The sequence below is a fragment of the Pundamilia nyererei genome, unplaced genomic scaffold (assembly GCF_000239375.1).
Source record: "Pundamilia nyererei isolate P.nyererei 1_Seehausen unplaced genomic scaffold, PunNye1.0 scaffold00115, whole genome shotgun sequence".
Taxonomy (NCBI): Eukaryota; Metazoa; Chordata; class Actinopteri; order Cichliformes; family Cichlidae; genus Pundamilia; species Pundamilia nyererei.
Genome location: NW_005187516.1, coordinates 536,403 through 562,277, shown reverse-complemented (window position 1 = coordinate 562,277; position 25,875 = coordinate 536,403). Strand labels below are relative to the sequence as shown.

The 25,875-nt window shown below is 39.9% G+C and overlaps 2 protein-coding genes across 3 annotated transcripts in view; one reads left to right on the top strand and one right to left on the bottom strand.

Moving 5' to 3' along the window:
* Positions 1 to 12,074, bottom strand: part of LOC102202805 (low-density lipoprotein receptor-related protein 8) — an 80,733-nt gene extending 68,659 nt beyond the window's left edge. For both annotated transcript variants that reach the window (XM_005741914.1, XM_005741915.1), the window contains exons 1-2: positions 11,908 to 12,074; positions 11,156 to 11,272 (exon numbers count right to left, since the gene is read on the bottom strand). In XM_005741914.1, coding sequence (XP_005741971.1) covers positions 11,156 to 11,272; positions 11,908 to 11,974 — 184 coding nt within the window. In that variant the 5' untranslated portion in view covers positions 11,975 to 12,074. The remainder of the gene's footprint in view (positions 1 to 11,155; positions 11,273 to 11,907) is intronic.
* Positions 12,075 to 22,954: 10,880 nt separating this feature from the next.
* Positions 22,955 to 24,710, top strand: tmem125b (transmembrane protein 125b). The gene is made up of 2 exons (XM_005741913.1): positions 22,955 to 23,518; positions 23,658 to 24,710. The coding sequence occupies exons 1-2, from the start codon at positions 23,470 to 23,472 to the stop codon at positions 24,389 to 24,391; spliced, it is 783 nt and encodes a 260-aa protein (XP_005741970.1). The 5' UTR covers positions 22,955 to 23,469; the 3' UTR covers positions 24,392 to 24,710.
* Positions 24,711 to 25,875: the final 1,165 nt, after the last annotated feature.

The window sequence follows — 25,875 nt, the reverse complement described above, 5'->3', positions numbered from 1 at the left end:
TGCCTAAAATGAAAAGAGTGGGTTGTCTGGACTGATTGCAAACAGGCTGATGGAAGCACACAGTGCCTCCATCAACCTTCATGTGCAATCAACAAATGGACCAGGCTAGCATTTTTAAGACACAGGCTACACATCACTATTGGTAAGCTACAATGTAATCAGGGCTGGAAGAAGTAGTCTTGTCCAAGTAAAAATACTAGCACAACAATCCAGATTTGATTGCTTTTTGTGTATCTAATATCGTAATCACCATCTTACACATCATCTTACAGGACACAACATTGCTTCTTCAGAAATGTTCCCTATATGTTCCATATAAGTGAAAAGTGATAGAGTAATATTTTGAATAGAGTATCCCTGTTGATTTTGTAAAACAGAGATATAATAGCATGAATGAAATATAAATAAATAGCACAATGACTTTATATATTTATATATTTGAACCCCCAGTGTAAGCTGCTTTGCCACTCCTTGACTTAAAGTTAAACACAGAAAATCTGATTCACACAGCCGTGTTAGAAGAGCAGGAAAGCTGCATTAATGCCAGGTGTTTCCAGCAGCCTGGCTGCCTGAGCCTGAGCAGATGTTCTGCAGTGAGTGGCTCTTCTTTCAAACCAATTGGCATTGCTTTTAGTTTTGTACTCATGCTTGAGTAAGAGCTTTGTCTCTGTTAACTTTGCGATTTAGTTGTCTTCTTTCTGTGCAGAGTGCAACAGAAAACTCAACCTCAACTCTCACCTCTCTAAAGGAGAGACTACAGCTGATTTCTAATTGGCTGTGTGTCTTATCGGCTACACTTTATCTGATCTGCATCTGAACAATAACACAGCAAAACAACCACTCTAAAATCAATGACACTGCAGCACTCTTTATCCCTGCCCCCATGCCTTGCCCCGCTCCGCAACGACACCCTCCTTGGCTCTGACTCCTCTTTCACTCCTTTTATTTCTCTAAACTCGGCATCAGTGTGGTTCTTCTTTTTCTGGTGATCCATGTCACAAGAGATTACATCATTACCCATTCACAAAGGGTATGCACAAACCAATAAAATAGACCACGTTTTCATTTCATGTGAACTCAATGCCTTTCAGTGTGCAGCCAGGGTGTGTCTTGTGCATCCATACTATGTGTGTACGTGTGATCGGCCAATGGCTATGCATTTAAAACACATCTATCTCTAGGCAGAGCTTAGCCGCTCAGCTTTGATCGCAATATTCCTGCCGGAAGCACACGGGGTCAAGTGCGGCTCAGACAAACCATCTGCTAGCTAACATTTCCCACTTCTCTGCTTGCATTTCCAACCACTTCCAAGAAAACTTTTGCTCGAATACTAAGCCACAACTTTTGTGTTAACACACACAGACAGGGTGAATAATGAATAAGCATTATGTCATTATATATGATTAAATTAGAAAGCTTATATTTAAATCATATCTATGATTTAAATATAAGCTTTATAAATTAAACAGGCATGACTGACCTTTTCTAAAATGAGATGTACTTTCTCCTTCTGCCTGCAGAAATCTATTAAAACCTCCACAAAGCAGTGTGATTAAACATGAAAATAATGGTAAAATAAGTTTCATTACAAATTCAAAACCAAGTTATAGCTACAAGATTTTGGTAAGATTTTTCACTGTGTGTTTTTGCACATTCATAGTTAATATCTAAATCAAAACACACCCAAGCAGGTTTACACAGCCCATTTTTTTTGTGTGCAGACAGAATATTTCAAGGAAAACTAAATAATCGAATTGGGTCTGCTGCTGCTGTTTTCAAATGCAGATTTCACATGAGCGAAAGCATCTTTCTGAAAATCTTTGATGTAAGAAAGGCCTGCGGGGGACAGCAAAACAAGTTACTCTGAACGGATGGTTATGTTACATTCCTCTAGTCAAAAAATGGCAAATCTTTCTTTGTTCAGATCTACAGTACAGATCTAGCAGTCTAGACATTTGATTAGCCCATGTAAAACCATTTTCCTGCTAATTGGAAGGTCGTTGTTGAAGAGAAATCATTTGATAGTCCACGTCTGTACAGATTCAAGGCTTCTCTTGCTTAAATCTCTACTGCTGAGAAAATTAGTTCAAGTCTCATTCTAATTTGTTATGACTGTTCAGGTAATGCAATGCCTGACACAATAAAACCCTCATTTAACTTAGGCTTAGCTCACACATTCTGCATTTCTGCAGAAATTTAATTATATGTCATTCCTTAAGAGGAAAGGGAAGCTAATAGCATTTCCTCAGGCGATGGGAAATTAAATATAACTGAGTGATAGTATTTAGGCAAAACTAGAAATTTCAGAACCTTACTCTGATATTTGAGGCTTTTTTTACAGCAATTTACTTACATTTTGTAAACTTACTTTAAAAAAAACATGATGTATGTATGATATATGTTCCAACACATTTCAATAGCAAAATTCTGAAAATGTAATAGTACTTGTTTTCTTTGTTAGGACAGGTATTGTAGGCAGCATGTGTCCTAAGACTGCAACTCTTACGGCACTGGCAGGGCAGCATACACCTACAAGTGTTCATGTCTGTCCTTGTATGCTGAAGAAGAAGAAAGAAACCCAGAAGCACAGGAAAACTACCATATAGTGTAAATTGTGCCATGATAGCTCCAGCCTGACTTTGAATCAGCTATGTTCCACAGGCTAAAATGTTAGCAATGGCTAACGTTGCATAAATGCAAAAGCTAACTTAAAATGACTTACATTATCTCAAATAGTAAAGTCAGTATGCCACTTATCAGCCTTTCATTGCGTGTCCACAAATTGTAATGTTAACATTTTTAATAAAGTTACTTTTTAATAAGGGAGTTTATGTTTGCTCAATTCTGCAGTTGACAACCATGCAATAGGATATTGCTTGTTATAAGGATACCCACTGTTTGCTCCCTTTGTCTGGAGATTTGAATGGCTCTTTAGGCCAGCTGGATTGCCCACAGTTCATTTCAAGCTACGCGCACTGTTCTGATGGTTGCTGTAAAGGTGGAGACATGTAGGCAGGTGGTATGATTCAACGCAGTGACAGCCCGCATGCAAAGCTTCAACACTGTGATGGTGGCAATGTAATGAGTCAGTATGTAGCTGGGCAAAAGGAAGCGAATATGGCCTGTGTGAGCAGAGGTGACACTCATACTTTATCCGGCTACATTGAATCATCAATAAAACGAAAGAGTCCGAGGGCTATGGTTGCTGTGTCATAGCTATTTGCTCATCATTCCAATTCACTACCGCACACAGTGCTGACGCTCTGTGTTGCCCTGGCCTGACTTCAGAGATGCATAATATCCTCAGTAGTTCTGTGATGAATATGTTTACTCATCCAAAAAAAAAGATAAATCAAAATAAAGTAATACTCACAGCCACAATCATCCAATCCCAACATTGTCGCAGCTGTCAGAAGAGATTCATGAGCACGGCTGTTGTGTCACATGAAGTCGCATTTTTCACCAAAATGAGTCACAAGTTGCTAAGTGCCACAGCTCTTGGAGTGTGTGCCAACATCATCCCTTGTGGGTCTGTTTTTTTTCCTGACAGTGATTCTGGATGAAAGGCGCTGTCTGCCTGGATGCCAGCGGCCCCAAGGCCTGGGTTCACAGAGCAGGCAGCCGCTCTCGAACATCCAGCATGTGTCTTATCGATTTTCAAAGTGACCTGGGTTCATTTCACTGCCACTGAATCACTTTTACAAAAAACTACAGGGATGTGTAACAGAATCACTTTATCAGTTAAAACAAGCAGCCCAGATCTCAAACACAAAGTGCCCTACCTCACCACCATATGTAACTTCCAGTACTTTAAGAACACTGCTCTAGAGTTTACAGGATACATTTTACACCATTAACTCACAGAAAAGCTCTAAATATGAGCTAAATATCTAAATATTTTGGGTTAATGACGGCCTTTAAACGATATGATTAAAATTCCAGCCCTGTAAAGTTTTCATTGATTTTAAAACAGTTAAATATTGAAACCAGAACCCAGTGTTATCTCCATAATAAAGATTCTCTGCACAGACTTTAGCTGATGAAGTTATTTTAGTGCCTCAGCAGTATTTCGATAGTTCAACAGAATTGAAACAGTAAGTTTCATGAGGCGAGACACACTGCTAAGAGTGTCCTCGGAGAAATATCTGCTTTTTATCCCTTGAAATAAACACAGATTTCTGGGAGGTGTAATCTTTAAAATGATGCATACAAATGGTTTTCACCGAGGTGAAGGCACTAAAAAGACAAGTGGAATAAGGGATAAATATGTGGCAGATGATGGGAAGAGGCTGAGGCTGAGTGATGTTTTATACCCCCACATTAATCCCCTCTCTCTCGCTCTGCAACGTTGTGTAACGACACACACTAATCTGAGATAATAGCTCAATTGGAGCTGCAGACTTCTTAATGATCACTTAGGGCAAGCTGGCTTGGAGACATGCAGATACAGGGCAGTAGGCCAGTAGGACCAGCAAACAAGCAAATAGTAATACACAAACACACACACGCACACACGTCGATAAGTTAGCATAATGTGGAAGAAAATATCTGGTTAATCTGTAAAACCAGAGACATTATAACAGAACGACACATGAGCTTATCGTGTTCTGACGCTTATGAGCAGTCGAGGTTCACAACAATTATAACTATATAGCAGCACGTACATTTAGTTCTTATCGTAATAAAGATGTAGGTAAATATACGCTTCTCTTTTTTTGCCACACTGTAGTCTTGAAAGTAATTAGTGTTGCATTTGTTCCAAGTGTGCTGTTGGGTTGAACCGGAACTGTTGAGTTAGTCCTTTCTATTGGTGTCTACACATGCAGAGGAGAACTTGGGGGGGGGGTTAAACACCTATTATTTTCAGTAAATTCATCAAATTTGCAAATCAGATTTTTACTGGTGAGCACCTTTTTTTAATTCCGTTATCCACTGAAATTAAACCACGTTCATTTAAAAAGGGGTTCTAAGATAACAGGATTGTAACAAGCTGTTTCAAGAAGGACTGTGGTTTGACTGAAGGCTGATTTAAAAACATTTTATAGCATTTTAATTGCTCAAGATCGCTGTGAATGAAGGTTGGACCTGATTTTTTTTTAGACTACATAAATAAATTACATAATGAGGAAAACTTTTTGCTTCTAAGGAGCTTGCTTTCGCAAATATTATCCAGGCTTTCTGGAGGTCTTTCAAAGTTCTTCTTTGAACATTGGCTGCTTTTTTACTCATTTTAACTCCAGTCCCTGTACCTAAACAAATTTGCAAGAATGTTTTTCTTTGTCAAATCACTTAAAACGTACCTATGAATCAGTCAAGCATAGAAAAGACAACTCAAGCGATGTGCCAGTGAGTCTCTACACATAACAGACAACTTAGAACCAATTTTTATATGTATCTTTAGGCACTTTGCTACTAGTAGCCTATCACAAAACACCAATTTTTTTCCAATTTCTTTAGTTGATTTGGTGATTCCCAAACAGCTAAGATGTGCAGTTTATGTTTTGTTTAGGAACCTGGATAAGTAGAGGACCACAGAAGAACTGCCAGGCCTTAAAAAAAAACTATATAAAGAAGATGAACAGTATCTGAAAATCAGTTCCTTGAGAAACAGGAAAAAATCCATCAAAGGTCTGACACAGGACCTGAGAGATGCATCTGGCCTTTCAGTTGATCCATCTACTGTTCACTGAAGCCTCATCAGAAATGGTCTCAGTAGACGTGTGGCTGTCAAGAAGCCATTCTTAATCAACGGAAACAAGGAGAAAAGGCTGAGGTATATTCAGAGGGTGGGAGAGAGGTGCAACACTGTGTGTCCACAGCCATCTGTAAAACACAGTGGGGGCTCAGTCACAGTTTGTGAGACTGCATTTCAGCCAGTGTTGTTGTAGATCCGAAAAAATTGATGATGAAGTAACTTGCATATTGGGACAGTAGGAATCTCATTCATCCATTCATGTCCTTTACTTATTTGATCATGAGGCATTTGGCTACTTTAAGAGAATTCTAGCTACTACCATCATCTTCATTAGCTACAGCTAAGTTTCTCACTTTGACATAAACACAGAAAAGTACCATCAGATTTTGATCCAGCATGCAATACCATGTGGAAAGCCTTTCATAATTTAATATATTCCCAAACACACTGCCAATGCAGTAAAAGCATATCTAGATGGAAAAACATTCAGTGGAACGCTATAAGCAACGATTGTCCTCCCCAGAGCCCAGACCTCAACTTTATTGAAGCAATGTGGGATCATCTTGACAGAGAACTGAACAAAAGGCAGCCAACATCCAAAGAAGAGCTTTGAGTGTCTCTAGAATAAATAACTATTCCTGGAGACTACTTAAAGAAATATGTTGAAGAATAAAGGTAGTTATACCTTCATACTTTCAAGATCATAAGAATTATACAAACTCTGTTTTTGTAAACAAAAATAAAGCTCTTAAATGCTCTAGTAAGGTGCATCAGGGGACTTGTTGACATGTTTTTCAACATAACAGGAAATAGAACACTACTGCTGTTATTCTCCTTAAAAATGGGAAAACACTTGCTATTGCAGTAATACAAACATTATTTTGTTTTTCTTCTTTAGGCAGAAGTTTTCAACTTCCACAACTGCTTAATAATCTCAAAGATCTTCCACAGACTTTGTTTCTTGAGGAAAAGATCAACTGGACAGACAGAAAGATCAGAAGATCAGTTTGTTTACCGAACTGACATGTTTTAAAAGCCATACATTTTTGCAATAAAAACGTTTGCTTTATCGTAGCTTTTCAAATTGGTGACTAATTGAGGCATTATCACATCTTTGTGAATTAACATAACATAAATTGACCACAGACCCGACAGAAAAAATGCCTCATAGCTTGGAGAGATAAAGGCGTAATCCTTTCCACGCTGTGTCTGTTGACAACAGCCGTGGAGATTATGGGGAGAATTTGATAGGAACACAAAACAACTTCCCAGACTCACACTGTAGGGTCATAATAATTTCTTTTCCCACTTTCTATCACTTCAACTTCACTCAATCACTCAAGCTTCAAAGAACACAGACAAAAAAGATTCAGACACTGTGGGGTGAAACACACTCACTCAAGAAATGTTTTTAACTCTGATAAGCCAAAAATACAAGGCATCTTTTTTTCCCTGAAACCTCAGCGACACAAAGCAGAACCTCACACAGAATGGTATTATTTTTCTGAATTTACAAGTAGATCTCAGCAGGTGGCAAAACTGTTTCCTCGTGTCTGATCAGTCGGCATTACTTTGTGAAATATTGCTGTCAACTAGCCTGGGTGGGTGATGTCAACACAGCTAGGAGAAAAATAACCTGTCAGAGCAATAAAAACAGCCGGAAATACCCAAAAAGTAGAGCTGGCGGGAAGCGTGTTCGACCGGCCGTCAGTGCCGAACAGTAACAGAGAGTCATGAGGCTGTAGAGAGTTTTAAAGTGGAGTCCATTTAGCTTTCTGTGGGAATCTGCTGCGTGAGTGCAGAAAAAGAAGTGAAGATGTTGTAGATAGGCCAAAGTTGTTCCAAAAAGTATGTAAAAATAGTTCGTCAAGTGAGCATTCAGATATGTGGATATTTATGATAACAAAGGACTTTTCCCTTTTTGAAAGAGGAAAGCCTTGAAAAATAAAATGCAGAGGATAAGCGGAAGATGACTTACTGCTTAACAGATAGTTTTATTTGCAGCCAAAGAAATACCATAAGCATAATAAAGCAAAGAAAAAGAAGGAAGGATTTCAAAACAAAATCCAGTGAGCTATTTTGAATTGATGACAAAAAATACTCTGTCAGCAGGGGAGGCACTGTCTGCCTTCAAGAACTTAGCAAGCAGCCAAATAAAAAAACAATACTATTGACTGACATAATCTTACCTATTCTTATATCATAAAACCAATTTACAGATCATGCACGAAGTAGACCATATTAAAAAATATTGACTGATTTCTTCGCACTCAAGCTATTAAAAGGACCTCAGTGTGCCTCAGATGTGTGAGTTCTAAGGACTCTTAATAGAGCTTTAAACAAGCATTTATCAAGCATTGAACAGAGGCTTCTTAATTTCCTGAAACTTGGTGTGTTAGCAGGCCTGTGGTTTCGACACTATAGCAGAGAATCTGCATCCACCGAAAGGCTTTAGAACAAAGAAATAAAAAAATGACTACGGGAGGTTTGGAGGAGTGCCGGCAGATTCAAAAGTGAGTGTGGCAATGAGGGAGTGGTGGAGGTTTATTAACTAAGAGAAGACAAAGAGAGGAGGCATGCAGCCTGTTGCTGACTCTGCATCGCGGTGTAAAACAACAGAAGACTTTGAGCGCTACGTGGCGATGTGAAATGCCTCCCTGCAGGTGTGAATGTTAAATTCATGAATGCAAATGAAATAGATTCCTATCACATCCGAGGATGAGAGGAGAGTCAAGCGGACACTCTGGACTTTGAAGGTAGCGCAGATAGATGGCAAGTGGGCGATATGCTGCTATAATCAGGACGAGGATTAAACGCCGACTTCGCATCAGAGTCGGCACAAATTGGACTTTAAGAATTTAAGGAGGAATTCTTTTGTTGCCTCCACTGCTGTCAACTCCAGATGCAGCGAGAGGGAGGGAGGATTTGCGTCTCATCCTCACCCAGGAACTTATGCAACCAGTAAACAAAATGTACAGTTTCTTATATATGGACTGAACTTCTCTGCTGCAAAAATACAGTGTGCGCATGCATTAGTACTCATGTGATTCTGTTTATTCTAACATGTGTCTGGCCCATACTTGTGTCTGTACATAGTTAGGGACTGCAATTATGCATGTATGAATGTATGGTTCCCCGCAGTGAGTGAACGGTCAGTGGGGAATAGTTTGATAATGGGGGGATGGTAGCGGTGTACTGAGTGATAGGGATTGCAGTCTCGGGGGTGAACTAGTGGGGGATGGTGTTAACAAAAACAGGGTAAAGGATGGAGAAGCACAATGGTGCATAAAGATTACTGGTATGAGAAATTCTGGTGTGTTTTAGACACCTGTTCTGCCAGCGACAGTCAGGTTAGAAAGAAAGTGACACTGGCATGACAAATAAGGAGCTGCAGCTCCTTCCTGTCAGCATATTTCATAACCATGGTCTGTTGCACACATTCAGTCACTGAAATATCTGGCTTGGCATTGTGTTATGAAATATTATATTTTCAGCAAAAAAAAAAAGTGAGACAATCCACTCAGCCATTCAGAAACTTAATTTAAAAAATGCTACCGCTTCACAGCCAACGAGAACCAGCGGTGTCATTTCTGTACAGGATTTGCTGTATTTACAAGCTAAATCCTCAGCACCTTCTCCCCCCAACGCAGCATATGTTGTACAGGTTTTCACCTCACCGCCTAACACCGGCTGACTTCTGTCTTTTCACATGGAGAAAGAGAAAAACGGCTTACAGAGGCAACCTGTGAGAATGACTCAAAGATAAGTAAATCATTCTTTAACAATTGTCAGAGTACAGAGGAGTACAATTTTAACAGCCAACATCCTTAGCATCTCTCTGATCACCCACTACAGAGAAGCGGGTACAGAAACCCTGCATCTCTGCTCAGGGAAACAAGCGCCTGCCCACGCAGATACAGCAGGCCACACAGGAAAAGGAGATGGACACAGAGTGAAGGCCACACATGTACCGCTCTCTAATAAAACAACATGTAATGCTTTACAGTCATAATCATCAAATGGTGGGCTGACAGTAAGTCTCAGCTTAAAAGGCTTTCAGAGGGAGTGTTTTCACTCAAACCCTAAATGTGTCAGAAGCTCCTCCTTATGGAAAACACACGAGGGGGTAATAAACCCACAAACAATTTCCTATGAAAGAAATACAGAGGAAATAAAGCCTGGCAGAGCAATCACTTTTCTCCAAACGTCAGAATTCGTGTGCGTGTCTGAAACAGTGACACATGAATGTTTTAGGAGCAAACAGGCTCCAAATGACCTGCTTTTCTGCGTGCCTGAGGACACGTCCTGCTGGGACGGAGACGAGAAGCAAGGAAAGAACAGGGAAACACCTCCATACGCGCATAGGAAGTATAAGGTGGTTGTATACAACAGGTCTGTGTGGGGGATGGAGTTTTGTGGAAGAGAAAGGGAGAGAGAGAGAAAACATAAAAACAGAGAGATGCATGAGAAGAAAGAGAGAGTGTATGCATTATGAGATCGCGTGGGGAGGTGTAGAATTTTCTCCCGAGCCACAATTAACCCAGACACAAAAGAAGCTGCACTGCAAACACGCAAATCTCGGCTTCAGCTTTGGCACAACTTCACTGGTTTCAGCACGAGCATTCTTTCAAAATATAGGCCACTGGTTTGCTGTCAAAAAGGAAAGCAGAATTCTATTATTTCCACCCAGAACAACACATCCAAGATACCTGTCAGAGCTTTGTGCACTGGAGCGATGCACCACGCAGTCTGTCCCTCACCTGGACAGCTTTTCATTTGAAGATGATTGGAAAATGGTTCCACCCAATCAACCCGCATTTTAGGAAAACACGCTTGTTGAGTGCTCTATTTATAGGAGGAGAAGGGATGAAATCACCTGCACGCGCTCTTAGCCTGAGGCGAACGCACACATCCTCACTCAAAGCATGATTGCATTTGTGCGTCTTTGTAAACTCTGCTGGCTTTTATGGAATCAGGGCCGTTGTGAACAATGCGTGAGTAGAAAGAAAATTGATAAAATCCTAATAAGATAGCAAAGCCAGCAAAAAAAAATCTAAAGCTATGAAAGGGCAGAAACCTGGGAGGGATGCGGGTTCATTTTCTGGTTCATGACTTTTAACACAATAAGAAAACACAACTTAAAATACACAGGCTGAAGCACACACTCGAATCGTGATCAAAATTGAAAGACTAGCTCTAATGAATACTCAGAGCTAAACTTTTTCTAGTACTATTGATGGTTAGGATCACACTGACTGGACTAATCCTCATGATAATACGTTGGGATGTTTTTATGATTAAGCAGGGATGGAGGGGTTGCACTGTTATAATCATTAATATAGTTAATGTCTATTTTCATCATGCTTTAACATGTTATTGTGTAATAACGCCTTAGTCGTGGCAGGTCCACAGTTAACATATTTAATCTGTGTTTATTTCTCCTTTAATTTTAACACTTACGACAGTTTTCTTCATCACTGTTGTCTGAGCAGTCGTCATCATCGTCACACCTCCAGATGGTCGGTATACACCTTTTGTTGCTGCACTGAAACTGTCCATCCTCACACTCATCCGTGGCTGCAAGAAACAAAAACAAAAACAAAAACAAAAACAAAAGGAGAGATAAGAGTCCAGATGGATGAGCAACAATTGGATATAACAGTAATCTCTTGTAGGCTAGTTCAACTGTCATTTGCAAGTGAATGCCTAATTGATATTCAGTCTTCATTCAGGTCAATTGGGTGAAGGGCTAGAGGCGTCATGGTGCATGCTTTCTTTCAGATAGCGGTCTCCTTTTTCCCAGGATATTTAACAGTTCAAAGACAGAAGGGCTCAGAAGAGGCCCAGGGTCTGCACGACTCAATTCTTCCAAACGTAAAGACAAAGATTCAGTCAGTCAGTCAGTCTGTGCTACTACAGCTACTACCTCTGATGCAGTATGGATGACAGATGCATGACAGACACGCAGAGGCTTTTTCCTATCCTGAAACCTCACCTATTACATTTTTAAAGTGAAATAAACAACACACTTGCGCATTAATTTGTTTTTAGAAAGTAGTCCCTTTTAGCCTTTTTGCTCTCTTGGTATCACACGCACGCTCGCGCGCGCCGAGTAGAGAGCGCTTCCAGTCAGCTCAGCATCACACACCAGCCTTTATCTACTATTTCAATAGCGTTTCGCGCGCAGAGGGGGGCAACAATTTTCAACTGACCTTTTGTGAAATGAAGCCTGAGGACGAACAAATTAAAAAGTAGCAATATCCTTAAATCCGTCCACATTTCTGGAGAAGGTGATGGAGCTCATTCACATCCACGAAACAAAGCCCAAGAGCCGCTCTTGTTGTAGCGCTGCGACGCCGCTGCCTGCCTCTCCGCCGTGTGAAACTCCCCCTCCCTCCGCCTCACTGGCTACCCGGCGCGTGACGACAGCGCGCGGGGCGGGGACAGTTACACTACACAATGCGATACAGTAGGACAGTGACCAAAGGCATGAAATAATACAAACTATTAAGGCAAATTTCTTGAACTAGCTTACTTTAAAAATAGATGCATTTATTTATCTTTTGCTTGTGTTTTGTGGTATCTTCATTTTTATGTGTGGTTGTTTATTTTGCGATTGCGGCGAAATAAAAACTGTAACTAAAAACTTTTTTTGCCTCTCTAGATCGCAATGTCATACAATAATGAAATCTTTGAAGGCAGATTTTCTAAAAAATAAAAAAAAAAGTTGAGTAGAATAGAAATAAACGGCAGTTCTTTTTTTGTTTTTTGTTTTTTGTCTTTGCAATGGTGCTTTCTTATCCCATAATGCTTTAAATAGTATTTGTGACATTAGGCAGAAAAATCAATTTTTTAACATTATTTGGACAAATAACAATAATAATACAATACAATTTGCCGCTTGCCTTACATGTTAAAGAACCCCGCTTCAACCTGGGAGGAGATACAGCCCCATGTCTGAAGGGGTCACAAGCTATTTTACTCCTGATGCAACTCCCGAACTTGGATAAACAGGAGGGTTATCTCAGCTATCATATCTGGTGTAAGAATTGTGCCATACCAAACTTACAGATACCAACTGTGCAGCTTTTAGAGTAGGGAAAAAACATTGGCCTACAGGGGACAGACCAAAATAAGTGTTGGGCTATTATGACTAGGTGATGGGACAAGTCCAACGCTGGTGTGATTCTGGTGTGATTAGCTCAAAATAACACCATAAACCTAAGCTCATAACAAATGTTAAATACAAATATGCAATTTTTTTTATTTCAGTATTGAGCATTCCTGGGTTTAAAATAGGTTGAAAAAATAGTTGGTCTTTTTTGGGGAATATAATTACATGTTTGCATATATAAATTCAGGCCAAACTGGGGGGGTTTCTCCATATTGCTCCATAGTAAGAGTCTAATCTGGCTGATTCGATCAGTATATTGAGTCCTGGTGATTCCTGGTTCTCTCCTTCATGGTTGTGCTAAATGCAGTGCTTATTATGTGTGTATTATTATTATTATTATTATTATTATTATTATTATTATTATTATTATTATTATTATTATGTCTTGAAAATATATGTTGCTCAAAGAAAGCGTCTCTAAGAAAGCATTTTTATTGTTTTGAGTCTTTCATTCAGATCCCTCATTATTTTCTGGCTTTTCTGGACATTTTTCTGGCTATGTGAAGTATTGGTAAGTTATGGAACTTACCTGCTGGGAACAAAGACGCTGCAACCAGGGGGAGGGATGAACCAAATGATCTTTCCTGTTGAAATGTGTAACAGATTTTGATGTAGCACATTTATCAAAGCCTTTTTTTTTCTCTGAGTGTTCTAGTTTTGCTAATCAAGGGCATGTATGAGTGAGAAAGAGAGTGAAAGTAGTCTGAGAGCTGCCCATGTCATACCCACTGAGCCAGTGAAATCAATTTTGGAGCATGACAGACAGGTAATAGTGGTACACTGCTGGGGACTAGCAGGAGCAGATTGGTAGGGATCAAGAGGTCAAGCAATTTTGCATCCCTGTGGTGTATTTGTGTTCACTTCGAAACAGTTTTGGGTATAATTTCAAAATCCTCCACAATGCAGCCAGAGCTCCACACATGTAACAAATCCTTAAATCCGTCAAAGTTTAAACAATAGAAAGGGGGGAAACAGTTTATGGCTGATGGAAAGCAAAGGGAGGTGAAACATGTGAAACATTGTGGTCCTAGTGAGGCAGATTTCAATGTTTTGGAGCTCACTTGTTTCAACATCTTTAACACACTATTGTGCAGTACACCATCCTATTCAACATCACCATTATTAATACTCCCCCTGAGCAATAATTTGATATGAGTATCATCTATATGCAAATTGCAAATGCTAAGGTGAACTGCAGGCTATGGAGTTTCTAAAAGTAGCACCAAGAGAAATAGGCTCCTGTACCACTTATTACTCTTACTAAACACAATGAGGTAATATTTGTGACAGATAAAAGTGCATTGGTAGTATTTACAAGGTCTAGTGGCTCCCAGCCAGAGAGAAAAAAAAGGCTGTCTTTCAAATCTAGGCCATGACCATTACTGACAGCATAATCACTCATTTTAAATGGAGATAAGCTCAAGGATAACTTAATCCCTCCTATTCTCAGTTTACACACTGAGATACATGCACACACATAAACAGTCGTGTAGCTGCACAAGCAGTTGTGTTCACAGTCAAAAAGTCGCGGCACTGAAAAGAAAAATGTAGCAGTTAAGACTTGTTGTCATGGTTTCACAGCAATTGTCCAGCCAGAGCAAGACAGCAGGAGCATATTGAAAGGAAATAACACAGATGTTGCTGAACAGCTGTTTGAAGCAACAAAAGTGAATATGATATTAGTTTACTCCTGACCTGACCAAATTCAGAGTTTTATCTGCGACTAGTGATGCAGAAAAGCAAGTCGATACAATTTCCTGATTTTTTGAGTAGCTAGGATTCATTATAACCATCCTGCAATAATGGTTCATTATGTACAGTAACACACTGTGGAGTTCATAAACTGTGGATTTGCACTTTGACACAAACCTACCATACTTAAAGAACAGTATGTGTTCTCATTCATGGCTTCTTCAAAATGAAATGAAAGCAATGGGTATTGCTGTAGTACAACAAACAGACTTTTGATGTAGTTACAAATTTGATTCTCATGCATCAGAGACAGCTCCAAGTAAATTGAGTTTACAGTCAATTTGCTGTGAGGGGTGAGTCATGACTAAATGAAAATGCTTTTAGCAAACTGGGGATTAGGAAAGAGGCAGGGCATATCAGAGTGAGTGTGAGAGTGAGAGATTGTCAATCAGCACTAATATAAGAACAGATTTTGCATATCTTAATATGTGAAATGCTTTTTTACTGCTTTGACCTCCTTTTCAAATGTCTATGACTATAAGCCATAGTATAAACACTTAGTTGCTCTAAAGACAAGAGTTCACAAAGGTCCTCAGTAACCTTTGTGTGGGCTGTTGGCTTAGTTTAGTTTAGTTTGTGCTTAATGTTGGTTTAACTTAATGTAACATTTGTTTAAAAAGAATTAATCCAGTTTTACTGGTTTCTTCTGTTATCTGTCTGGCAAAAACGTCTACTCCTCCATAGCCCTGTATGAAATTGCTCTTTTAATTGCTATGGCTAATAAAAATGGTCCTCCTGTAACCTGTCTGGTGGTATATTCATGTCTATCTAGACTGAAATACAAATGTTTGGAATCTTTGTAACAATAACAGTTCTGATGAAGAATAAAGTAATATATGTTTTATAGCTAACCAGACATTTATACATTGTTACAATATTTGTTCTTTTGTTGTTTCTTAATTTGAGCCAATATACCACCGAATCATACTAATAAGTGATGACCACGTAACTGCCTGATCAATTTTAGTGTACAAAAATCTTCATATCTTTTAATTACTGAGATACAATTTCCTATTTTAACAACTTTTTTATTCATATGTTCTGTCCAGGATAGTTTAATGTCTAAGACTACACACAGGGCTTGGTCTCATGGACTTGATCAACACTCCATTAATGGAACCTATTAATAGTGGCATGACAAGGAAAGAATTTACTGTACACGTCCTTCATCCATTTCATGTAACATAACAATATGGCAGCTTTTATTTTAGAATCACAAGCTACCCACCCTAAAGCTTAAGGTGCTTTAATTACCCATAATTAACTAAATGAATGTTATGCAGTATTACATAAGACCTGTTACTAGAGACTGTGCACTTAAATCCAAGCGGAAAGTGTTTACTGAGGTCATAAATGAAGGGCACATTAGGGTCTTTTTCTCACAGGCTTACAGTCAGCTACTGGAGTCGCCCTTTGCTCACTATTAGGCGGAATACAGTGTAGGATGCTCATGCACTGACTTCACTTTTCAAATCTGGGAGCGAAATCTACCTATTTTAAACAATTTTTAGAGTATTCCATCCAACAATTGTTGAGATATCAGCTAATATCATACATATCTCAACTTGCTGGTTGTATGGGAGGAATATCCAGAAACGTCATAAAAGGATGCATCATGTTGTGAGACCTGGTCAACTTACTTGGAGTAAAAAACACTACTGGATGCCTGAACTTCTTTGACTTGCTGGTAGCACTAGATGAAATATCAGGGTATATTCAAAGTCTCTTGTCTGTAAACAATTTCATGTCAGATCAAACTGCATCCCCATCAGTCATGCGTGACAGATAATTATCGGTTATTTGAATCTCCTCACTGTCAGGGTGCATAATTTTGGAAACTTTATAAGCAGCATCAAAATACTCAGTATGCTTAAGGTTTGTGCGAGCCTCGTTGTGTCATGAGTTGTCAAGAAATTGGCCCTTTTATTTGTCACAGCAGCCAGTTTGGAGGATTTGCTACATTCTGGAGAAGCCGCCATCATCCTCTCGCACAGTCAAGGAATTAAGAAATCCACAGCTTGTCGTGTGAGCAGCATTTCAGTAAGTAGTGTGGTTCTTGTTGCATTTCTTATTTAATTAACCTTTAGGGGACATTTGCTGAGCAGGCATACGTTTTCCTTTTTCAGTTTTCTGCTCCACATTCACTCAGCTGTAGCATCTTGCATTGACAGGCTTCATGGTTCGGTTACAGTGTAACTATCTACTGATTGGCCTCTGAGCACTCAAGCAATTAAATATAAGTACCTTACTCAAGAACACCTTAGCAGTTGCTGTTGAGAGATGAGAGAGTCAAGTTTGTTCTTGTTTTCGCCTACCGCTCACCAGCCTATAAGGGAGAGTGCAACAGTGATGCTGTTTGTCTAACCCAGCGGTCTGCAACTGTGAGATTAGTTCATCCTCACTGGTTGATGCTGTCCCTGTCAGCAAAGTGAGTCCATGAACGAGAAACTGTTTGCAGGGTTTTGCACAGCCCCCTCACCATAATCTTAACCATACACTGAGATCCCTTTTTAAGTCTCTGAGCTAAATTCTTCCCTCCTCCTCACTCAGAGTAAATCTTCCTACTTTAAAGAGTAAATGTGTAAAACCTGGGTCTCTGTATAATTGCTCCAATGAAACACACTTTCAAGCATTTTTTGCAATAGCCAATTGTTATCTATTGCACACTATCATCAGGGTAATGTCCAGAACTATACTTGAATACGCCAAAGGCCTCAAACATGCAACCAGAGTCATAACGAAGCATCTTCCACAATAACATGAAGGAGGAGCTATGACCCGTGACATGATGACTGACTGTATTCGTCCTTTATTTGAAAAGCAGATGAGATGGTGGAGCAATTCTATTTATCAGTTTGTCACTCTGTAGGTTTTAGGTGTCAGAAATGAAAAAGCATTTTAAAAAGACAGTTTATTGCATCTGTGTTGATAAACTATAACTACAATAATCCTACATCCACAGAGGCTGGCTTTCTTCACAGTCCCTACATTTATTTTTATCAATGTTGTTAGTACATTTATATGCTTATGCCTGCGTATCTATTAAGTAAGTAAGGCTGTATTTAATTTGGGCTAAATGTAGAGATTTGAGTGCTTATGTTGCATTTAAATACAGGTGACAAACGCGCTGCCTTGGGCACAAAAAAAGCCTGCAAGGTTTTGGTGGCCTATTAACAACAAAGAGTTAGACATCCCTAATCTAACCCCATATGCAGCCTTCTAATGTGGGCACCCTCAGACTGCTTCCAAACCTGGAGGCTGCTGCCACCTGCAGGATGATCTTTGTCCACAACAACGTTACATACTCTTTTATCAAACACTTAAATTAAACATGACTGTTCTGTTGTGGTATCATTAGAGCAAAACGCACATGTTGTGTTTATTAGATTGACAAAAGCAAAATTTAAGCCTTAACTAGAAGCCTGTTGAGTTTTTCTTAAAATGTATGAAATATGGTGGAGTCTTAAGCATACTGCATATTATTTGAAGTATATTTACAACCTTTGACATTCTTGTCATTTTAAAGTTTTCCTCTACTTTATTGTATTAGCATGATTTGGCTTTTTTTTTTTTCTAAATATGTAGCTTTGATCTTTCAGATTTTCTAATAATTGCCCAAATGATAATTGTAGAGAGACACTTAATACAAAAATGTGCCTGGATGACATCCTAGGTTCCTTCAGTAAAGCATGAAAAGCAAACTCAGACAGTATCAACCTCAATATTAACCATACAGACACGTGAAGTGAATAATGTTATCACATTATAATGCAACGTCCTGCTTGCTGCTGATGTGAATGCTGCTTTGTATATGTCACTAATGTTGTAAACCAGTAACACTCACCCATGGCACCCTCTGACATCAGTGGCCAGGTTACTGTGCTCTGTCACACCATAAAAGCTGCTCTGAAACAGACTGAGCACCAGCATCCAAACCACTGTGTGTGATCAAGCGATACACTGGAACAAGTTCAATCCAGTGAGGCCCATTAAAGGTCACGGCTGCTTTGGTAGCATGAGGATGGCCCACACAATCTTAAACAAGTGGTTTGGTTGTTGCTGTTGTTGTGGCTCATCTGTGTATTTTATGCAGAAGAATTTATAATGCAGCCTGTTTTTTTTTCATACATCTGTTCATCGATTTGTCCGTTAGTTCACAACATTCGGTTTTTTTCTCTCTGAGCCTGATGAATTTTGGAGTCACTCCCAGAACAGCAGGCAAATGACTGTCGAGGCTATTCTGTCACAAGGCAGAACAGACAGTAAACAAGCACATACAAATACACATTCACCAGCTGTACAGGAGCATGCCAAATACATATCAACCTGTCACAATGATTAGTGCAAATATTTTCATGCTTTGCCTGATTGCTGGCTTAATTGATAATTTTGGCGTTCTTTGGTGGAGGTTATTTTAAAATAAATAGACACTGATTTCTCTATCATATTAAAGTAAACAAATAAATAAAAATGAAATTAAAGCCCTACCGTTGGCACCGAACAACTATGACTACATGATGTTTCATCAAATCTACAAGAGTAATTAACAGTGAGGGTAATTATTGCGAATCAATATGTCCCGCCTAGTGGCTGTATTTAAATCGCTGTACAAGTGCATTAATTGCCAGCTTGCGGTTGAATCACATTGAGTGGGGACAGACTGGTAAATCACCTCTATTGACATCGGAATGTTTTTTTTTTATACTAACTGTAGCTTCATTAATAAATACGAATCTGAGAGGCATAAAATCAAGCTTTTACAATAAAATATAAAGGTTTCTTAAAGATACAGTCATGGCAAAATGAAAGTAAACTCTCATCTTGTCCTTATCTGGGTTTAAAGTTAGGTCAATATACCTGAGATAAATTACAAAACATGCCATATTGCACATATTATTGATTTTGCAAAAACTGAACTAAAATTCAGAAGCTGTGTGTGGAAAACCAAGTATGTACTTACTACTTAAGAGGGTAAGTAGCACCCAGATGCTGTTCATCAAATACACTTCACTGATCTTCACAACATGTAAGCAGAAAAACGTGTACTACGGGCAAATGTAGATGTACTGATGTATACAGATAAGGGTAGTATGAAAGTTCTGCAACAATGAACTTTCTACAGATGAGTCCAAAGTAGATGAGGCCACAAAAAACACCAAGTTTGGAAAACAACAAAACAAAACAAACACAGCGTGTCAGCACAAACACCTCATACCAACTGTCAAGCACGGTGGTGGAGGGATGATGAGCTGGAGTCACAGCATCTGGGAATCTTACAGTCATTGAGTCAACTCCTCTGCATATGTTGCGGAGTATGGCATGGTGGAAAAGAATGGCGAGAATCCCCCACTAAACTTTTGGGTTGGCATTACTTGGGGGGGGGGGGTGTTGTATTAATCGCATACTTTGGTGGGGGGGTTTTTGTGTTTGGCGTGAGGAGTGGAGATTCTACTCTAGTCCAGCTGCCAGGTATTTGGAGTTGAGTACAGGGAGCAGCTGATTGGGAAGGAAGGGAACCATTCTCTATAAAGGGGAGAGGAAACTGGAAGGCTTTTTTAGCAGGGAAGCCTCTGAGACTCCAGGGTGAAGTGTGCACATTCTAAGGCATAGGTGTCAAACTCTGGCCCGCGGGCCATATTTGGCCCGCAGCCTAATTACATTTGGCCCGCGAAGCCATACCAAATTACTATTAGAGCTGGCCTACTGGTATTATGCAGCTAATATATATATCGTTTAGTATTAAGCTTTGCTTGTTCCATATTCAGTTTTTCAGCAAAACTTGTTTGAGTCCATAAGAAAAGATTCATTCTTATATCTGGAGGAAGATTTTGTTTTTCAATAAATATTAATGTTAGCCCGCGACTTTGTTCCAGTTTTGAATTTTGGCCCACTGTGTATTTGAGTTTGAAACCCCTGTTCTAAGGGAAAGGATTTTTAACCTGGCCTGGTTTTGCTTTTAAAATAATCTGAGGATGTTGGCGGGAGGACTCATTTTAATTAGGATTTGTGTGGCTCTGCTGGGAGGAAAAACACTGGATTGGAGACTCTCCGTGCCCATGGAAAGGAAACTGGCCAAGTTTAGGGAAGTTTCAGCTCGGGAGTGGAAGCCCCAGGATTTAATGTGGAGAGCCACCCTTGAACGACACCGGGCTTGAAAAGGTGGGTGGCAAACCTTTCTGAGGAAGATGCAGGATTGATATGTTTTTGGCTGCTTGTTCTTCCAAGTGACCACCTTCCCCTGTTTGTAACCAGGCTAACAACCCTGACCGTGGTGGCTTTGGGCCTTGGACTCCTGGCCAGAGTTGTGTCTTCAGCCAGTAGTTTGACTCTGAGGAAAAAAATAAATCTTGTGTACCCCATTGCAGTGTGGGGGTTCCTTACTGGTCAATATTAGAGCTTACTACTTTCTTGTACGGAGGCCATTTTGGGCCATACGTAACATATACACAAGTATCCTTGAGTTAAATATAAGACCATCTGACCAACATCTAGAGCTTGACCCAAACTGTGTCATGCAACAGAACAATGATCCCAAGCGCAGCAGCAAATCTACAACAGAACGACAAAAAAGCAGAGAATCAAGTTGTTGCAATGGCCCAGTCAAATTCCAGACCTCACCCTGATCGGAGGGACTTTCATAGCTGTGTATAAACAAATACCCACATATCTCAACAAACTGAAACAATGTTGTAAAGGATGACTGATGACTACAGAAAATGATTACTTAAAGTTAATGTTGCTGAAGGTGGTTGTACAAGCTACTGAATCATAGGTTACACTTATTTTTGGTAAATAAATAATGGTATGGTGCCCTGTGTTGTTATTAATCTGAGGTTGTATTTACCTAATTTTAAGAGTTGGTAAGGACCAGATAATTTTTTAAACATAATTTTTGATGTGTAAAACCTCAGAATTGAAATAGGGTCTACTTTATTACCTTATTACTCCACTAGGGGGAGAAAGTGGCATTTATGTACTGGTTTCAGTACTTTGGTCATGAGAACGACTGGTCCATCAGGGGTTTCCAGACAGCTGCATGGGTATATCTGAGTAAATATGCTGACTTCTCTGGATGGAGAAGTTGAACAAGCAGATGCATTTATAAATGCAACCAGTGTCACCCAGCCTTCACCATTGTGACTGGAATTAAACTGAAAAGCTTCCAAAAGTGCATAAAATATACACTGCTGCTAAGAGTTTATATTTCTGTGAAGAAATTAATATCTAAATCTAAATAAAAGTTCATCCATCTTTCCCAACAGCTGATTTATTTATATTTTATTGCTCATATAGAATAAAAATGACTCAAGATGAATTTTAGTAAATCAAAGGTCACCATGCTAACACCAGCAAACTCGTTTGTTTATTTTTCCCTTCATAACTCATATTGATTCAACTTTGTTTCAATCTATACTTCCTCTCTAGTTGTTAGCGCCCCTGCAGTGACTCCATTATAGCCTCAGCCACTTGTCACTGAGTCAACACACATGAAAGCAAGATCATTACACTGGAACAATTGGGGGTGGGGGCATCTTTAATTATGTTAGATGTAACTGCATCAGAATACACCGCTGCACTACACTGCATTAGCCACAAGCCAAACCTAGCTAGTGGATGCTATTAGCTTCTCCTATGCCATATATCTGAGAGATAAATGTATAAGTTTGCCTGTTTGGCTATTAAATAAACATTTACATGCTTTTGTCAAGCGTTAGATGAGAATATTGTTACAACTTTAACAGTTTTACATCTTAAATGGGAAACAACAACTATAAGACAGCTAAGCAAAGACTGTAAAAACCTAGCTAGCCAAGCTCTGTCCAAAGGTCAAAACCTACCTACAGTAAGAGCACCAAGCCCAGTAATTAATATGCAGACTATTCCTTTAAGCACACACAGCCACCTAAATAGTAATAAAACCACACCTTGTATCTTTTTTTTAAAAACATTTTATTTTGAGCTTTAGAGGTGGCAGAGCAGGAAAGCAAAAAATATACCTTTTTTTTCTTTTTTAAAAGAAAAGAAATATACCTGTGAAATGGTTTTATGGATAATGTTCAGTATTGCCAGGTGTGTAAGAAATAGATGAGATGGCCAGGTTAGTTAGCACCTCAGTGAGGAGATACACTATTCACTGAGACCTATCCAGCCCAGTGTCTGAGTGACGCTATCCTTGGGATCACAGAAACACCATTATCAGTGCACACTGACATCACTCAGCCCTCCAAAGGAGCAACGCAACACCCATCCACGTCCCCCACACACCATCACCCACCCTCTGCAGCACAGTCATTGTGTTCATCGGTCAGCCCATTGTCTGTGATGGAGCGTGGTGGACAGTGTCGCCAATCTCTGTCCAAACCATGATCCAACACTACTATTGTGACCAGTCTTTTTTCCTGCTTAACTTGACAAGATGCTGGTCCCGTGTGATGAGAAGAGAAGTTGGTGTCTGTTCTGCCTGGCACAGGGCTCTAAAGAGGACACAGATTATCGATCTGTGACATGAGTACAGTCGCTGTGGTGATGAAGCCTTGATGAAACGACACATGCACAAGCTACGTAACTGCCATTACCTCTCTGCTTGCAGGAGTTTCACACTGTGGGAGCCCCTGCTTCTGTCTCCAGTTTGACCCAGGACACTTTTGGTATCTACATCCACTTTCATCTCTGAAACCAACGTCAACAAATGAAGCAAAGTACCTGAAATACTGGAAGTTTTCCTCATAGCAGTTTTTTTTCTTTTTTTTCTTTTTTGCTCAAGGCAGAGATCACTTTCTTTGCACAATGAAACAACGAAACCAAACAACTGTGGGATCTTTCACGCTGACTTCTCTGAGGTTTTCAGATGGGATGCAGATGGATGGACAGCAATACAAGACACTCATCTAGCACAAGTGAGTAAGTGTTTACAGGGGGTGAAGCACAGCATGTTCTCTGTACAGTCATGGGACATAGAAAAGTTACTTGTGCTTTTGGAAATCTGTGTCCTCTAATATTCTGACAATCAACCCATGTTCTCCACACTAATTTAAGGTGTCGTCTTTGATTTTGGCTGTCTGAGCTGTGCCATACCTGACATGGAGACCTTTTACTACCCCATACGTCGGTCCTCAAGCCTCTACCTGGACCCTAGGCTTATACAGCGACGTATCCTGGAAGATCAAGTGGAATTATGGTGGTCCAGAGACCCACAACGCTCCTTGTTGTGCTACTGTGCCTCTGTTGCCCTCATACTCGGACTGGGCCTTGGTGGTGTGGGGCTCCTCTCCACCACCACAAGCCTATCTGGGGAATGGCGCCTAGGGGTGGGCACCACCCTCTGCCTCTTGGCACTTGCTGTCCTGCTCAAGCAGCTTCTCAGCTCTGCCATCCAGGACATGAACTGCGTGCGCAGCAGGCGTCGGATCGACCAGCTGAAAAGTGGTGGGAGGGCCGACCCCGCGCTGATTTTAGCTGTAGGGCTGGCAGTCATGCTGTGTGGGACGGTGCTAATCTTTGTGGCCACCATCGGCAGCCAAGGTCACGACAGCAGGGAAATGTTGGTTTCTGGTCTGGTGTTGATGGCTGCAGGGACGGGCATGTCTCTAGCTGTAGCGGGCTATAGTGTGCTGGCATACATCAAAAGAAGAAGGGAGCAGAGGAGGAGGATGAGAATGAGGAGAATGAGGAGGACAGGGAATCAAGCTGTCTGTGTGTTCAGTGTTTCTGGAGGACAAATGAGTCAAGCCAGGAGAGAGACCTCGTCGAGCAGGACCAGCCTGATCTGAAAGGACTTAAAATATCTGAGACTGGATGAAGTGGTTTAAAGCTAAAGGAACTAATAGTAGAACCGAGGAGGTTGTGTCAATACCCAAATCAAGTCTTCACAGATTTTCTTTCCACTCTCTTTATTGTTTTCCATGACCATAAAAACTGACTGCTGAGCTCTAAACACCATCATTGCAGTACAGTCACATCATTTCTACAAGAACAATAGGCTGCTGTCAACAATGGCTCTGTAATTTGATAAGCGAATATTTCCCTCCTTTGTACTGTCTGAAGGCTCATTTATGCTGTGTCTGACTGATTATAGTTGTAAATAAAGAGCAGATGTCACATCAGATCAAAACATCGCTGTGTTGTAATTTCAGTAAGAACGACTTTATTAAAGACGTGAATGTTCAAAAAAGTAATTTCATACAAACAAACATTCAGACTACAACAAAGATGTGTGAGTGTGAAGTTGTTTAACTCTTTGATATTCACTGTTAGCAGAAATGTAATAAAAAAACAAAAAACTTAAAGGTAACTTAAAGGTGAATAATTGAATGGCATGTGTGAAAACAAATAGCATTTAGCAGGATATAAACATTAACATCATTATTAGCAAATAAACTGAATGTTGTAATTTTAAATGTTTTCCATGTAGAGTTACATACACAGCATGTGTAATATGTGAATCCATATCGATATATAGAACATTTGAGCTTTAAGAACAATTTCTACACGGCATAAAAGAAAAAAATCAAAGGTATTCTGATTGCACAACGAGTCAACATTACAGAGGTCAATGCAGCACTTTAAATGTGTTTTGTATTAATTTTGGCCCCTCTTAAGGTCGGTTATCTAATAATAACGGATAATTTGGTCAAAACATTTGCGTGGCTCAGAAGTTTCTGCAGTCAAAAAAACTTTACTGTTCAGTAAGTAGGTTGGGGCCCATGTTGGGGGTCATATAATAAATTTAAGGGTTTCAAAATGAGCAATGTGAGCAGGCCAAAAAAGAAAGAAATTCTGATTTACTATTTCTTGTCAAGTTTATAATCCTGTCTTCTTTAAGGGCTCATGAGGCACAAAAGTTTTAAACTTTAATTATGGAAATGCTGCGTCCTGATGAACAGAATCAACTTTTGGAGTCTCATTATTTTTGTTGTAAACCGGTCACTTTGGAAAAATTTATTTAATCACCCTATAGTGAACTGAAGATCGTCGTCGCTGTCATCTGTGCCCTCTACCTCGTCATCCTCTCTTTGTCCCTCTGGCATGTGCTTCTCACCGGGCTGGATGTAGTTGTCCTCAATGAAGCCATCGTCGTCATCATCCAACCCGGGCTGAGTCCCTCTGACTACTCCCATCCTACCGGACACATTGTTAGGGAAAGACATGTCCTCTTGACCGTACTGGCTCGCCCCATCCGACTCCTGGAGCAGGGAGTGTCTGTAGCTGGCCAGAAAGCGATGTAAAACGCGAAACTTAACAACCAACACGATGA

What these genes read in the sequence shown, in the direction of transcription:
- tmem125b (XM_005741913.1), top strand. Translation starts at nt 23,470, where the DNA reads ATGGGATGCAGATGGATGGACAGCAATACAAGACACTCATCTAGCACA. An exon ending in AAGACACTCATCTAGCACAA is followed by an intron (nt 23,519 to 23,657) that starts GTGAGTAAGTGT and finishes CACTAATTTAAG; the next exon opens with GTGTCGTCTTTGATTTTGGC.